This window comes from Crocodylus porosus, unplaced genomic scaffold (genome assembly GCF_001723895.1).
Source record: "Crocodylus porosus isolate Cpor-Errol unplaced genomic scaffold, CroPor_comp1, whole genome shotgun sequence".
Taxonomy (NCBI): Eukaryota; Metazoa; Chordata; order Crocodylia; family Crocodylidae; genus Crocodylus; species Crocodylus porosus.
The window spans coordinates 25,632,716-25,649,313 of record NW_017728913.1 but is presented as its reverse complement, the minus strand read 5'-3'; the positions used below and the strand labels follow the sequence as shown (position 1 = coordinate 25,649,313).

Sequence of the window (16,598 nt, the reverse complement as noted above, 5' to 3'; positions counted from 1 at the left end):
GTGCTCACCTCACCCCAAATTTTGGTATCATCAGCAAATTTAAACAGGTTGCTTTTCACCCCGTCGTCCAAATCGCTGATAAAGAAATTGAACAGCGCGGGCCCAAGGACCAAGCCCTGAGGGACTCTGCTGCCCTCTTCTCCCCAGGTCAAATATGACCCGTCCACCACCACCCTCTGAGTACGACCCTTCAGCCAATCTGCAATCCATCTGACTGTGTAGGCATCAGTGCAACAGTTGCCTAGTTTTTTAACGAGGGTGGGGTGGGAGATGGTATCAAAGGCCTTGCTGAAGTCCAGAAAGAGTACATCCAGGGCAACACCTGCATCCAGTGCTTTTGTGACCTGATCATAAAAGGCAGTTAGGTTGGTCTGACATGATCTGCTCCTAATGAAACCGTGCTGATTGCCCTCGAGTATCATCCCTGGCCCATCGCAGATGTGCTCCTTGATGATCTTCTCAAAGAGTTTCCCTAGGATTGAGGTAGGACTGATGGGCCTATAGTTGCCCGGGTCCTCCCTCCTCCCTTTTTTAGAGGGTTCTCAGAGGGTCATCTCATATATTGCTTCCTTTTTCTATATCCAATAAGAAGTTTTGAGAATTTTACTTTCATCTCAATCCCATTTTCAAAGCGAAAGACATTCCTGCAAAATCAAATCTCATCATCAGTTAATGGGATTTTAACCTATACATGTGCATGAAGGCTGCTCCAATGTGCAGACTTGATCAGTCAAGTCTGCTGGAGTGTGGCAATTACTGCACTCCAGCAACCTGTTGCACCTTGTGTATCAGCATCCATGAGCTTAAAAATGGTGGTGGTGGTGGGAGTGCTTGAACTAAAGCTCATCAAATGACTTTTAGTTCAAGCACCCTTGCTGCATTTTTAAGCATGGACATGCTAATACATGACATGTGGTGGCACTCTAATTAGAGCGGCTCTCAGAGCCACTCTAATTAAAGGGCCACACTGCCCCCTACCCCCCCCGGGGCACATGTAAAAGTGCCCCAAGTGCTGAAATCACTTCTGAAAATGGAACTTAGTATCTTTTTCAAAATCTATGAGCAGTCTTATTAAATCATTCCCCCTCAGGTCTGCAAACAACACTTAAGTGATAAACATATAACACTTTCTATTTAATATTTAATCACATACAACACTGAAAACAAGGGTAGAAAACTAAATGCACATGGTCAAGCTAATGTTACTGCAGGAAAAAAAATATATAGTTCCCAAAATATATATTTCCCAAACATAAAGGTAAACCTCTAAAATAGCTTTGTGCTGTGTTACAGAACAGTTTATCTTTTTTATTTCAGTTTTTCCTATTAAAAAGTAAAAAATCTGATGAAAAGCAAGGTTAAAGTATTTTTATTCAATGATGGAGAAGGCGCTTGCTTTAGCCTAAGAGGAAGATATAGTCCAGTGAGACAGAGACCAATTTGAAGGTTCAAATTTGGAACAGAGCCTCTACAAGTCATAGATTATGTGGTAGAGTTTATAGATAGAAGAGGCTATGCAGAAAGAGTAGAAAATTTTTTAAAAAGGGACAAAGCCTAATGACAAGCTATCCAACAGGAATTATAAGGGAAACAGAAAATATGGAAGACTTGTAGAATGGAATAGAAACAGAGTAAAGAAGCTGTTAACCTTCCATTGTACAACTGATTTAACTGCTGCATTTCCCCTGAGGTTGTTAAAACACTTAAAAATTTTAGTGCCTTTAGAGAGCAATCTGCATTCAATTTTCTGAAATGCATTTATACCCTGACACTGGGTACATTATAGTCATCCAGAAGAAGAGAACATGGAAGTTATAAATGGTTTAAAAGTCATAGATTCCCAGAAAAATATCTGTTTCTGGGTGCACAAAGACTTTTAAATCTTTATAACTTAAGAAATACTCAACCATCTTGCTATAAGCTTATGCAGATTTTTCCTTCAGGAAAAATACTATTTTGAAAATTTGAGCTGAATTGTTTTAGACTTATCCCAGTTTTACAAGACTCAGAGAAAGAAAATAATATATTCGACTAGAAACAGTGGGCTAGTTTATTATTTGGTGGTTTTTCATGCTTCAGAAATGGTCAAGCCATTTACCTTAGACTTTAAAAGCAAGGAAAATAAGTCACATTTAAGCAAGGACAAGAACAGACATTATTAGCTGAAACAGGATTTAGGGGGAAGCAGTGAAAGAGGCTACAATAAGTGCTTCTTAACCTTAAGTATAGTGTTCATGGGTAGTGAACTAAATGACAAATTACTTTTCTGTGTACTTTTTGCAGACACTCTGCTGAAACCATGAAAGTGAATACAATGTTGTTGTATTTGATCTAAATTCTTTTACTATGGTCCTTTCTATCTTGATTGATCTTTATTACACATTGACCCCACACTGAACTGTGAAAATATAATGATACTGAGTACACTGAAAGGGAGGCAAGATGGGTTTGGAAGTTCAGTTCTAGCCCAATTATAGGAAAGAAGATCCAAACTTCAGATATAAGTTCATGTTTGAGGAATTTGGATGCCTTAATAAGCTTCATTGCCATCTTCCAAGTCTTGACACTTTCCCTTGCCTACAAAAGTCGTCACCTGAAAGCACTTGTCATGCTGACCAATACCATCTCACTGTTCTCTTATACTGCCCCTCCCTCCCTCTCCCTTGTAGCCATTGCTCCCTCCCTCCCCCTTCTTTTTAAGAGAAATCATAGAAAATAGGCCAGTAAGGGACCTCAAAAACTCCCTTTCCCCATGTCTGGCCATTGGAGCCATGTCATCTGGTCCACATTGCTCCCCACAGGTCCAAAATTTGATGGCTGGGGAGTGACAGCAATTAACACTGCAACTGCTCCATCATCAAATTTCCAGGTCCCATGTGGACAGATAAGGTCTGCGTCCCGTGTGCCTTCGTCAGGCCTGGTCAGGTCTGGGTCCCGTGTGCCTTGGTCAGGCCTGGTCCAGGCCACAACTGCATGCCTGACTGGGTCCATAGACTAACCTGACACTGCTCATTTGGCCTGTGAGGTGAAAAGGTTTGGCACTAGTGATGTAGTTAATTAAACAGTTGATCCTGCCTTGAATCATTCTTGACAAATTTGTTGAACCTGCTCTTAAACACCTTAACCACCACGAAACTTTGTAAGTAACCTATATTTGCACATCTTTCCTTACAACTAGAAAGTTTTCTTCAAGCATCCAACCTAAAATACCCTTTATTTTCATGTAAGCCATTACTTCTTGTCTTATCCCCAGGGAAGAAAGAGACCAGTGTATTACTTCCATCACTGGAGGACCTTTTTATATATTTGAAAACTTGACTCTCCCCTAAATCTTCTTTACAGTATGAACACATCCAAATCTTTGTCTTTCCTCGAGGGTTGTTTTCCAGACTTGTGACAGTTTTTGTTGTTTTTTCTGCACTTTCAGGAGTTGGTCTACACCTTTCTTGAAGTATCATGTCTGAGCATTTACTCATCTTTCACAAAAAGTACTAGATACTGGGGTAGGGACTGCTGTCTTATTTTGCAATTGCATAGTATGTAGCAGAGTAGAGTCCTTGTCTTTGACTGGGGCTGCCAAGTATAATAATAATACTCTGCTACCTAGGTTCCACTGAATTATTAGTGCAACCAATGGGAATTAGAAGACACATTCTAATGAAGTTTTCTGAAAAACTTCAAAAGACTCATTTAAATAAATGCACCACTGACAGAACAAGGCTTCAAAATGCAATCTGGATCTCTGGCTCTGTTTACTGAACTGTTAATATGCTGAGTACTTATAAGTTCACCATTAAAACTGAAAGCTGTTAAACAAAAATGTTGTATACTTGTTGCAGCACCTGGAGCCTCAGTCAAAGAACCAAGACCCAATATACACTAAACTGAGGCACTTTCCCCTTCCTAGTAGGGCTCTCTACACAAGGAGTTACAGCATTATACCTTTCTAAATATGATTATACTAGTACAGTAAACATTTTCCTATATAAACAAGACACCTGATTGCTCTTTTCCCATATTCATCATACAGGATCTATTCCACCAAAAAACTGTGCCTGACCTGGCATAGCCATAGGGTTGTAACCCCCTCTCCAACTGAAGGGATCAGAGCAGGTGTACAAGCACTACGGAAGGTGTAGAGACCCTCCTCCCCTTATAGAGCAGAGCCAGATCACCAATGGGGACTTACCCATATACCTTTTACTGAGAGAACAGTAGTGGGAACATAACAGGTATAAACCAGGGGGTATAGGGGATACTACAACACCCGGGGGGGGGGGCCAGAATTCAATAAAAGTTAGACGCACACAATCATACACATATTTATCCAGTTGACAAAAGACAGAGTTAACAAAATATAAAAAACACAAATAGCAGAACAAACAATACTGCTTGGTTTAAATACAAAAGGTACAAAATACAAAATGCCAAATAACAAGGAATATAGGGCTTAGGTACCTGGAGGGGGACAAAAGAAGAGAAACACAATGACCCCTTTGCACTGCAACATGAATTTCTCTGTGTTACTTTACTTCACTCTCAGATCTCCGATGCAGTAGGCAGCAACCCTACCACACAGTACTGGTACTACTCTAAGCTACTAGAGGTCTTGACTTTCCAGGAACCTCTACCTCACATCATGCTGTCTGGCCTCTTGGTGCAGAAGCTGGAAACAGGGCTGGGAACCTCTCACATCGCTGCTCAGATCCTTGCTGGAGCTCAGGAGCCTCTCCTGCTGGCCACGGCCTCTCATAGGGGATCCTGGAGCCCAGCGGGGAGCCCCTCCTGCCAGCTGCATGCTGCACTGCTGAGGGTCCAACTGTTACCTACAAGTCCCACTCCTTCAGGTTCTTCCGGGGCAACTGTTCCCACCCCGCTGGCTCAGCTCTTGCCAGCTCTTTGAAACTCCTTCCTTGTGGTCCCTCGCTGGTCTTCTCTGAGTCAGCTGCACTGCCCCTTTTATCCCCCTCCAGGTGACCCAAGGGGCCAACCAGGGGACATGGAGGGTGAGTCTCTAGGGCCTGACTGGGTGAGGAAAGGGAATCCCAAGCCCTCCAATCATCTTTTACCCTTTCAAAACCCCTGAGCTAAAATCACTACCAGCTAGCCCGTCACAGGCTAATCTACTGTAAGTTGAGCTTAACCTTACTCAAATTCTTCCAAGAAATGCAGTTGTATTTTGCAAAAAAGAAAGACTATTATTAGAAAACAAGCATATTTATACAAAGTTATCTTCCAATAAATTAACATTCTTTTCAAGGGGGAATATATATTCTTAAGATTTAAATTAAATTTTTAAACTTCTTAAAAATTAGCACACAACCCACTCAAGACTGCTTATATTATGATCTTCTATACTGTATATAAATCCATATAATTCCATGTAGGTGGAAGTATAAATGGTACAGAGATGTAAAACAAATAGGTTAGAACTGACTAAACTAGTGGAGTTACCATCTAGGACGCAAACAGTAAACAAAACATTCAGGGCCTGCTCCAAGTTGCACTGAAAACAATGGGAAAAAAAAATCACCACATACAATAGCAAATAGAAGATCAAGCCTCTAGTGAAGAGTGGTAGCCATTAGAGCTAAAGGGCCTAATTCTCTCACCCTGACTCAGCTGCGCCTTACTATACCCGTACTACCACTAGAAAGCCTTTGTCACTTTTAGAGAATATGAAGCACAAGTTTTCCCAAGGACGATGTGTGTTGATAAAATATTATGCAACCCAGATCAAGCAAACAGAATGCTTTTTCAAATCGAGTCACACAGATGTTATTACATCCCATAAATCATACCAAGCTACAATAAACCAGATTTCTACGATATCCAAATTGGAACACAGGGATAATATAGGCACCTAAAGAACATGTGTTGCAAATGATGTATGTGGTAGCTGTGTTGGTCCAAGTCAAAAAGAAATGCAAAAATCTAGAACTCTTGGTTCCAAAATGATTCTTTTTGTAGCAAACCCCCCAGTTTTTATTTATTTATTTTTATTGCATTCGCTCCCCTTCCCCAACCATTTCTGACTTTTTTCTCCCTCTCTATTCCCTGTAGATAAGTATAAGCAAGCTAAGATATAGGATAAACTTTAAACATTTTTATTTTGGTAGCAAGTTTTTGGTTTTGGATATCCACTGTTTTATATTGTATTATCATTTTTGTACTGATTTTTATTGTTTCATATGGATATTGTATGGTTTAGGCCTGTGTTTGTGAATGAATCAAAGTCATGTCAAGTTTCCATTTTATATGTCAAGTCTCCATCTTGTGTCCTCTGCCCGGGCATCCCCTGTGTATGAATCACGTATCCCTCCGATGTAAATTGGTTCCCTGATGAATAAGTGCGATTGGGAATGACTGAAATACAATGGTATTCTCTACTGAATGGCCTGTAATGACTGGGCCATCACATTGCATTGATTCATCCAGGAACCACATACCTCACCCAGGAACAGAGACAAGACCAGCATTTGAAAGACAGAAGACCCTGCAGAACCAGCAACTCTCACCATTACAGACACGCGGAACTGCACATCCCTGCATGGAGCACACACGCTCAGTATGCCAGGGGCTGACCCTTCCCTAGGCATGCCTCCTGTCACTAGGGTCACACAAGGTCTGCCCCTATAAAAAGGGGCAGTGAAAACAGACCCAGTGGGATGCCTTCTCCATCTGGACCAGCACCATGCCACACCACCTATCCACCAAGAGGCCCTGCCAACAACCCCCATCTGGACAAGGACCCCTTTCCAGCCTGGGATAGGTAGATACTACCTGCACACCTCTTCCTACAATTTGGACCGTCTTTCTCTTTCTCTCCTCCTGGACTTCAGTGGACTTCAGCCCCTGCATCAAGCCTCTCTAGCCCGTGCTGCCATTGTGCGTGTGTGCATGCATGTGCATTGGTGGAAGGGAACCAATAAGACATTGTGTCACCATCTCCCCTGTTCAATAAAACCACTGTCATTTGCAACCCCAGGTTGGGTCATGGTTTACCGAATCCCAGTCCCTTCCCGATCTTAAATTTCAGTCTCATCCTCTCTCTCTCAGCTCTAGCCCCCACCCCTCTCCACTAGCTTCCCAATCTCCTCTCAAATCCTACCGCTTTTACCCTGTGACTTTCTGCTGCCTTTCTCTGCTTTCCTGCTGCCCTGCCACTGCTGCTTTTCCTGCGATTTTCTGCTGTCCATCTCTCTGTTTTCAGGCTTCCCCCGTACCTTCTGTAATCCTTCCCCACCCGCCATAGCCTCCCAGCTCCTCTTAGCCGTCCTGAAGTTTTCTCCAACTTCCAGCACCAACTGCCACTCCCTGAAACTTCTCTAGCTGCCCTGGAGCCATCCCCTGACTCCCCACACCCAGAGCCCCTCTTTAATACCCACACTTTCCCTTAATCCCATTTTTCCTCCTTTCCCCATCTATCTTTTCAGGTACCCTGTAGCTCTGGCTCCAGTCCCAGACTCTGTGCCGGCATGCTTCCCTGTTCTGTCAGCTTTGGTGTTGTCTTTTAATCAATTAAGATCAATTAACCTAAAGCTACTGCCAAGCCTCAATTCTTCAGCAAAGGCCCCTGTAGTCTACCAGTTCTAATCCTGGTCCTGGTAATTTTAACTCCCTACACTTCTACTTTCTTACTTTAACCTTTCCCCAGGTATCCCAAGTACACCAAGCACATACATACATATCACAATACCCAACTTAGCAACTCACTTGTGTGTATGTGTAGGTGGGTGGTATGTGTGTAAATTAGTGAATACACATATATATACACATATACAGATATCAGTGTGTGTGTGTGGTATATGAATTAGTAATCCACGTATGTGTATTGAATGTGCAGGTGTTGGCAACTGGTAACTGATTCTGTACAGAATTTGGTGTGTGTAGCATGTATGGGCTTAAACTGGTGATAGGTATGCATGAGCCTACACTAGTTATTTTGAACATGTGTGCATCTGAGTTGCTAGTGTGTGTATATATCTATATATCTATATCTATCTATATCATGCACACAATGCTGTGCATGATACACAAATTAGTGATCTGTGTCTAACTTCTTGGGTGTATAGTATATGTGCTTGAATCGGTAATAGGTATGCATGTGCCTACGCTGGTTTGGATGTGTATGTGCCTGAGCTGGTAGTATGCGTATGTATGCTTAGTAGGGGTGTATACACCTAGTGAGCGTATGTGAGCTTAATTGATTTTTATGTGTGCATGTGCAACTGAACACCACACCCACCTCTCTAACAGCACAATATTGAGATCCTGAGTGTTGGCCTGACCCCTCAGGGCAACACTTTCATTAGACCAACTAAGAAATTGAGCAAGCTCACAAACAGACTCTCATAGACTCAGAGGGGCAGTTTTCCAGCTTCTGCTTCCTCTGTGCAAAAACTCATTTTATTTCCTACATATGGGGACTTTTTACCATCTTGAACTTTCCCTGAGCCTGAAAGCTTGCAGAAAAAGATCTTCTTTTTGCTATTTCTCAGTTGGTCTAATTAAAAGGTATCATTTTGGAACCAAGAGTTCTAGATTTTTGCATTTCTTGTTGCAAATGAGAAAGTTGGGGTGAAAGTTACTAGGAAATGCAGCCACTATAGGTTCACTTGTTTCTAATAAGTCATTGCTGACAATTCCTTGCTTCTTGGAGATCCTGAGAAATGTCATGGTCCACATAGCTAGCAATGGGTAGAAAAACAAGTTACCAGCATATATACTGGCATATATATTTGCATATTGAGACAAATTAAAATATGCTGTTGGGGAAAAGTACAGTAAACCTTTGTTAACCAGTATCCCCAGGATAAGGGGGTTAACTGGAATTTTTACATAACTGGCATCTGAAATAACCCAACTTGGGTTTTCAAATAGTGTGAAGTGCAGTCACCACATGCAACATCCTCCCTCCCCCCCACAGGCAACCTGTAGGGGGTGCATGTGCCCCCCTTGTGACAGCTGAAAGTGATATCTGTGTGATAAAGGTGCTTGCTGAAGGCTCTATGAAGATTAGACCAAGTGTTTATCTGTATTTGTTTAAATATTAAGCTATATGTTGTTGCTAAGAGCCTAATTAAAGTTTAAGGTGTAGTAAGGCCTTGTATAAAGGCAGGCCTAGTAAATTTAGCAAAGACTTGAAGTAGTAAGGTCCTGTGGCATAGTTAAAATTAACCTTAACAAAAGGAATGCAAGACTTATACTGCTATTGGTCACTCTAAGGACAGTTAAAATAAAAAGAACCTGGGTGGCTGTAAGTTTTCAGTACCATTCAGAAGCTATAAATGGGCTAGAACATCCAGAAATCATTCTAAAGGAAGATACAGCTCTGTGAATGGTTAATTAGCTGTTGACCTCGATCAGTTGGCCCGTGGATCTGAAGGAGCCCAAGAACTGAATTCAAGGGTCCTCCCTTGTACCTCTCGGATGGCACTGATTGGGGACGCCCGACTTCGCTGAGCTTTGTGGGAAGAGAAACTTGTTGTACAAATCAGGCATCAGAGGGGACCGCCAATAAGTTGATGCCGCAAATTGCTCCAGTCTGTCATTGTTTGTCGTGTTACTACACATAGTTGTGTTTTTGTTAGTCAATAAACCTTTCTTACCTTTCTACCCCGACCATACTCTCAATCCCAAACCCTCTGCAGATGGCTGGGACACCCCTGACAGCCAATACTGATGCTGTCAGTAGGGCTGATGCCCCCTGACAGGGCTGCCACCATTGGTGGCTTCTGCAGGTGCCCATCCAGATTTAGGAGGCACCAGTCACTCGTGCCCTCTCCCCCATGTCTGACTGATTGGCCAGAAATTCTGGTTAATAGAATTTCCAGTTACTTAAATGTAGGATAACAAAGATTTTATTGTTGCCATGATAAATACAGCAAACAACAGTACTGTTTAATCTAATGCATAATTGCTCAGCATCAAAATTATAACTCTATTTTACTGGAAATATTCTTGGCCAATGCAAACTACTGTAGATAATTTCAGACAACCTGTGGAGGATAATTTGGCCAGCCAGAAGGCAACCACTTTTTGATAAAATATTTAAGCAGCAAAAAACAACTCAAATTGAATGCATACATCCTATACAGATAAATCCTGGCACATAGAGATTAATATACAGCCATGAGAGCAGCATTTGCTTTTCTCCAAATAAAATCTAATATAAGAAGTGTTACGTTATCTAGCCTAATGCCATAAAATGTATTAAATGCCTTTTAAGGCTCTCAGAGGTTAAACATCTGTGAATTTACTGTTGACACTGATATCACTGAAAATGTATTAAATTTGGTTTTACTAATGGATCATTTTTTTTTGAATCTCAAGGTTTTTGTTTGCTTTTAATACTAAAAAGCACACAATAAACACATACTGCCCAAGTCCCTTGAAAACAAAAATCAAAAGATTCTAACAAAATAAGCAAGGCTCCAAACATGCCAGCACTGGACTGCGGTCACAAATCTAGATATGGTCTACCTAAACAAAACACATTCACCACCTGGCAGCATAACTTGGTACTGAGTTTGCCTGTTAGGCTGAGAGGTAATTACAGTAGAATCCGTTATCTGGCATTTGAGTAACTGAAACACTCTATTAACCAGAATTTCTGGCCAGCCAGCCGGACACAGGCTGGGGGCATCTGGCTAAAAAGCACTGGCCTCAGGTAACCAGCATTTTTTTGTACCTGGCACCCCCCTACACCCCATTTCACACTCATGCCAGAAAAGAGGAATTTTACTGTACCAAGAAAATGGATAAATACACTAAATGAAACAGACCACCAAATATAGTTTACATACTTAGGATGACGAATATCAGGCAGGGATCGTTCCAGGGCTATGTTGTTGCTAACAAATATGTTGAAACCATTCTCCCTATAAGCAGAATCATCATGGTCTTCCTCTGTGAGAGGGTATGGCTTTCCATGCTCACCTTTCCCTGAAACAAAATTAATACATATAGTTACCAATCTCTAGTATTTGAAAGCATAGAGCATACATAGGTGCAAGCGTGTTATAAGAGAATAGCAAGGAGGGACTAGACCCAGAATACTGGATCTTGACCCCTTTAAGGAATTTCTTACAATAATTAAAGCCATTATGATAAGAAGAAAACACTGTTCCCTCCCCTAAGGAAGGAACAACCTATGTGACCCTCCTGTTCAAAGGTGTTCAGAGTTCAGGAGAGGCCACACAAGCCAGGACACTGTGGCCTTGGATTTGGTCAGATGCACCTTTGAGACAAACTTGTGGGATGTTCACACACGTATGTGGGCGTCCTTTAGCTCCAAATCCCACTCTGCTATCTGCTGCTTGACCACCAAGACTAGATTTAAAATGTTCCAAGGGGCCGAATTCTTAGCTCAAGGTAACTCAGCTTTACCTGCCTCACCCAGGTCTTCTCAGGTCCTCGCAGGAGAGATTTTGCCAGCTAGAAGATCCAAACCTTTGCCCAGACCTGTGCTCTAAAATGCCGATCCCTGCCTTTGCCTTCTATAGAACAGGTCTGCCCTTATGGTCAATTGCTCTGAACTTATTTATTGCTTTAAGTTATTTATGGTCAGTTGTAAGAATAGAACAATATATATTACATTAGCAAATTGCCCATCATGCATAATGGGGGGGCAGGGACAGTGCCACCTCCCACTCTCTGCCTCCAGCCTCCACCTCTAACCCAAGAACCTACCCCAGTCCCTGCTGCTGGCTCCCAAGAACAGGGGGGAGGGGAGCTTGGACTCAGTGGCAGCTGCTGACACCTGGTGACAGGCAATACCCCCCCTCTGCCTCCCCTCTCCCTCTACCCACCACCTCCCCCTCTACCAGCTGTTATCAGGGCCCGGTGCCAGCAGTAGCAACAGTGGGCATGGAAGTGGCAGGGGGGCACTGCCACTGGAACGCCCCCTTCCCCCAAACAGCTGGCAGGGGAGGAGGGGAGAGGAGGTGGGGGACAGGGTGGCACAGCAGCCAATTGGCATGCACCCTCTTGGTGGCACATGCACAGTTGGCCACACACACACACACCCCGTCCCCCCAACAGTAGTCATAAGAAATCAGCAATCATGAACTCAGATATAGAGATAAAAACAAAGGGAAATGTTGGAAGCAGGTTAGAACTCCACTGCTGCCTCTGACCTTTCTTCCTGCAATTTCTCCAGTCTGCCAGAATACTCAACCTGCTGGCTGAGGGTCTAAAGTCCTTCCCTAGCCCAGGGAAATGAAAGACAAACACTTGCTTCCATGACAAGGTTTAAGTATTCTTATCTGGCCGTTGGATTCTTGGGGAGTCCATACTATTCCTCTAACTTCTTGCCCCCACAAGTATGTATCTATAAGACTAGGAGGCTTTTCTGAACTAATTATGACCAGGAGGTTATTTACACTGTTTCAGTTATGTAAATTTATCAGGGTCCAGACGGACCTGGATCATGAGCCTTGAACTATACTCACAAGGGTCTATTTAATTGATCATTAAAATACCTAGGTCAGATGCTAATTCTCAGTGATTACTTGTCTTGCCATTTAGGCTTTGATTCTTTCCCAGGTGTGAAATCATTATTTAGGGAATAGCACCTAAAAAATTATTACCATGTTATACAATCCTGGCCACACAATAACATAAAAGAAATACATTCATACCAAATACCACAACTCATATTAACATAAGGCTTTTAAAAACTTAGCTTAGTGCTACTTAGCTGTATGGACGGCATGTGCCATATCAGTAAAACATTTTTTTTTTTAAACCATGGAAGACATTCCATTAATACCTCAAAACATATTGTGCATGTGTGGGTGCACGTGCATTAAGACAGGTTTTATTTTTAGCCTTGAATTAAATTGGACTAGGAATTTCTTCACAAAGCAACATTTCCTTAAGAGTGAAGACAAAAACTGAGGCTTATCCACACAACTGTGTTCACAGAATCAGGGCTTTTTACAATACCACGGTCTGTTACCAGTTTTTTTATAAGCCCATCACAGATCCTTTGATAGTCATGGGTAAGTCACTAGGATTCTTTCAGTTGCATTCCTTGTGCTTTGAATCAAGCCCAAAGCATCAGAACCAACTTCTTTTTTCTTAACCAAACAGTTTCCTTCAAAATTTTCCCCTTCCCACTCATTCCTGACACTTGCAAGCAATAACTGTTTTTAGAAATAAAGCAATATAATTATAATAGGGATATTGATTCATGCTGATGACAGAGGCTGATTCATGCATTAGCATCAAATGCTTAACTTCACAGAGTAGATATAAAAAGTAACTTGACCCTCTAAGAAAAGGAATTGCACCTACCAATTTTTCCAGGGGTACTGAACTAGCCAGGCATGAGGATACCAAGCCAAAGCACCCTGAAGAGTGATGCACTAACCTACTCTTCAGACAAAACCTGGTTTTGCTTGAAAATCTGGCTCTGTCTCCTAGCAGACCTTCTATTCTGTTTCCCCTTGTAGCATATTCATTATCACTCCTTCTATTTAGAGTAATTCTCCCTCCTCACTAGGAAGGCGCTACTAGACAGCTGAACCCCCCTGTACCTTTGATAAGACACAGATGATGAACTTAAACAATAGTTACCAAGTAAACAAAACTAAAAGATCTTTTACCTGTCCTTGGCCACCCCTCCATCTTGCACATATATGGAATAATAACTCCAGACTCTTTTCATATAACTATTTCAACTATCTAGATCCTTATTTCATAGACATTTCAAGATTCCTCCTGGCATGTTACCCTCTTCCTTCAGGGCCAAACACAAAAGGAAAAAACTTTCTCCCATCTCATATCTCTTCAGTTGAGCTTTTGCTAACTGATGCCATTCTACTTGATGCCTGGCCAATCAGGATCACCTGGGAGCTTGAAGGATGCAGGAAGATATAGCTGATCTGGTTCAGGTGAGACTAAGTCTGACTTTTCACTGAAGGCATTTGTTTATAATAGTGGTGTATTTCATTTTTTATAACTCTCAAAATATGAAAGCAAATATGGGTTTTATATTCTAAGCTGTCTGTCTTTGCTTACAAACAAACAATTTTTAAAAGAACAACTCTGATCAAAATAACTAATGTGTTTGGGAGACAAACAAGAGCTTGAATTTTTCAGCATTGTCATTTTGTTATTTATAGTTAACTTGTTTTCACACAAAGAAAAAATACCCTTAAAATGCAAATATCAAAGTGCCTAAAGCTGATATGGATAGAAAAATCTGTGATAACGATTCTATGTGAATTTTTATGAAATTCATAGTAAAGAACCATAATCACAGATGCTCACTTATTGATTAGAGTATACAGCTTTAATCCAGAACACTAATCAAGGTCTAACAGTGGATTTATATTATATTTTAATAATAAAAAGTAACTGTGCCAGTATAATATAACCCCCAAGGAATTATTTAGACATCAGTGTTTACTTATATCCCAGTGCACATTCTAGACATCCATTTTTATCTGATAATCCAATAAGTAATTTAGATAGTAGGCAAGGCTACTGAGGAAATCCCAGAATAAAAAGACTATGATAAACCAAGCCAGAGGAAATGAAACCTTTTGGCAGGCATGTCACTAATTCTCTTTTCTGACCCCATCTCTGTTTCTACTGTCTCCTGCCTGCCTGGTTAATTGTTCTTCTCCCTGCACCATCTGCTTTGTGACATTCAAAGCACCTGTCTACACCCCTTGTGGCATATGTGCTATGAGTTGGCCACCCCAAACTGGTTTGTTGCTCACATACCTTTTCCCAAGATTTAATTTCCCTCATAATCTTGCTCCGGGCTCTCCAACAGATGGCCCACAGGCTACACGAACCCTATGAGGGGTTAGATTGCATCTGCCAGGCTCTTGCCTATGTCCTGTTTCTCATGATTCCAACTGCAAAAGCAACTGGAGTTTCTGTGCTCCACCTCCGTGCTCCAGTTGCTGCTTCTTGCCTCTGCCCCAGAGGGCGGAGTAGTGCAGTAGCAGAAGGAGTTAAGAGTGAACCTAGGATACAGTGCAGGAATCAGCAGCAGCTTCTCAAGGTGGGGGGTTGAAGGCAGGCAGTGCAATGGTGAGATGTGATGGGGGCTGGATATAGTGGGCACACAGTGTAGTGGTGGGGGTGTAGGCATGCAGTCCAGTGGTAGGGGGATGGTCAAGGGTGCACAGTGCAGCAGTTGGGGTCATGGGCAAACAATGTACCAGTGAGGAGTTGCACTGACAGAGTGTACACAGCCTGAGGGGTGGTTTTCTCTGGTGCAGTCCACGGAGTGTCCCTCCAGCTGGTGAGGCCCATAGGACACGTGGCCCTTGGCTGCTTTGAAGTTGGATAGCCCTAATTTTGCGATTTGCCTGTTTCAAGCAAGGCAATGGGATTCTTTAGAGTCCCTGGCAGTTTTTTTCCAGGAAGGCAGACACAGCTTTCCTGGTATATTGCATCCATAGGATAGGCCCAAACAATGAAAACTCACATTTCCACTACCAAAGACTGCAGAAACATACTTTTAGGTCCTGAACTGCAGGGACTGAAGAGATGGAATCCACACCACTTCCTTGCCTGTACAACAATTATCCCAGTGTATAACTTAAAATAGCAACCATATCAGTCCTCTGTATTCTCTATGATGATATTTTTGATATTTTAGCACTATCATTATTTGTTAAATGAGACTTCCAGCAGGGGATGCACCCAGTAGACAAAAGCTGAGATGGAGGTAGTATTTAGCTCTTTTGAGCCTCAACAACAGAACTTTCCTAAAATGCTTTCTTGCTATCCTGGGCCCCCGTAACATGTTCCATTTATGCCACTATTAATGTCTTATTCATGGCATAACTTGGGTTACATGTGAACCTGATTTAAGATGCCATAAAATGGGGAATAGCTCCTAAAAATATTTCATATGCAACGTAGAATATTTTTATGGTTGGTTTGGCACCTTAAATTTAATGTATGGCTGGAAGCCAACAATCAGCTGGCCTTGGGTCTCAAACCTAGGACGCTCTGAGCAGGGGGAAGACAATCAGCTCACTGCTTGTCATGATAGCCCCAGATGAACAGGACCTGGGACTCTCTGGGGACTGGGGTCAACAATTAGCTGACAATCTCCAGTCTCTGGACAGCCCAAGGTCTTCAATTAGACCTGAAACTGTCTGGCATAGCCAACAGTCAGCTAATTGTTGGCCCTGGATACAGATAACTAGCCTTCAACTTACCGGTACAGAGAGTGCCCAACTCAGGGCTCCCTCTGTACCAGCAAGTGGTAACGGTGCTATGAGGATCTTATTCCTAATCTCAAAATCACAACTCCTGCCATGCATGATCATTAGGATCAGGAATTGTAGCAAAACCCCAGTTGTACTTTTTTTATTGATTTAAAAATACATTCCCTCCCTTTCCCCAACCATTTCTGACTTTTTCTCTCCCTCTCTATTCCCTATAGATAAGTATAAGTGACCTAAGACATAGGGTGAGCTTCAGAATTTTATTTTGGTAGCAAGTTGTATTTGTTTTTTTTCCTCCTCCTTTTCAAGTAAGTGCCCTGTTATGGATATCCACTATTTTATATTGTATAATTATTATCTTTATATTGATTTTTACTGTTCTATATTACTGTT

At 42.0% G+C, this 16,598-nt stretch overlaps 1 protein-coding gene across 1 annotated transcript in view; it reads right to left on the bottom strand.

The window, feature by feature from the left end:
• Positions 1 to 16,598, bottom strand: part of GALNTL6 (polypeptide N-acetylgalactosaminyltransferase-like 6) — a 934,188-nt gene that overhangs the window by 482,864 nt on the left and 434,726 nt on the right. The window contains exon 3 of the mRNA XM_019534615.1: positions 10,809 to 10,947. Within this exon, the coding sequence (XP_019390160.1) occupies positions 10,809 to 10,947 (139 nt within the window). The remainder of the gene's footprint in view (positions 1 to 10,808; positions 10,948 to 16,598) is intronic.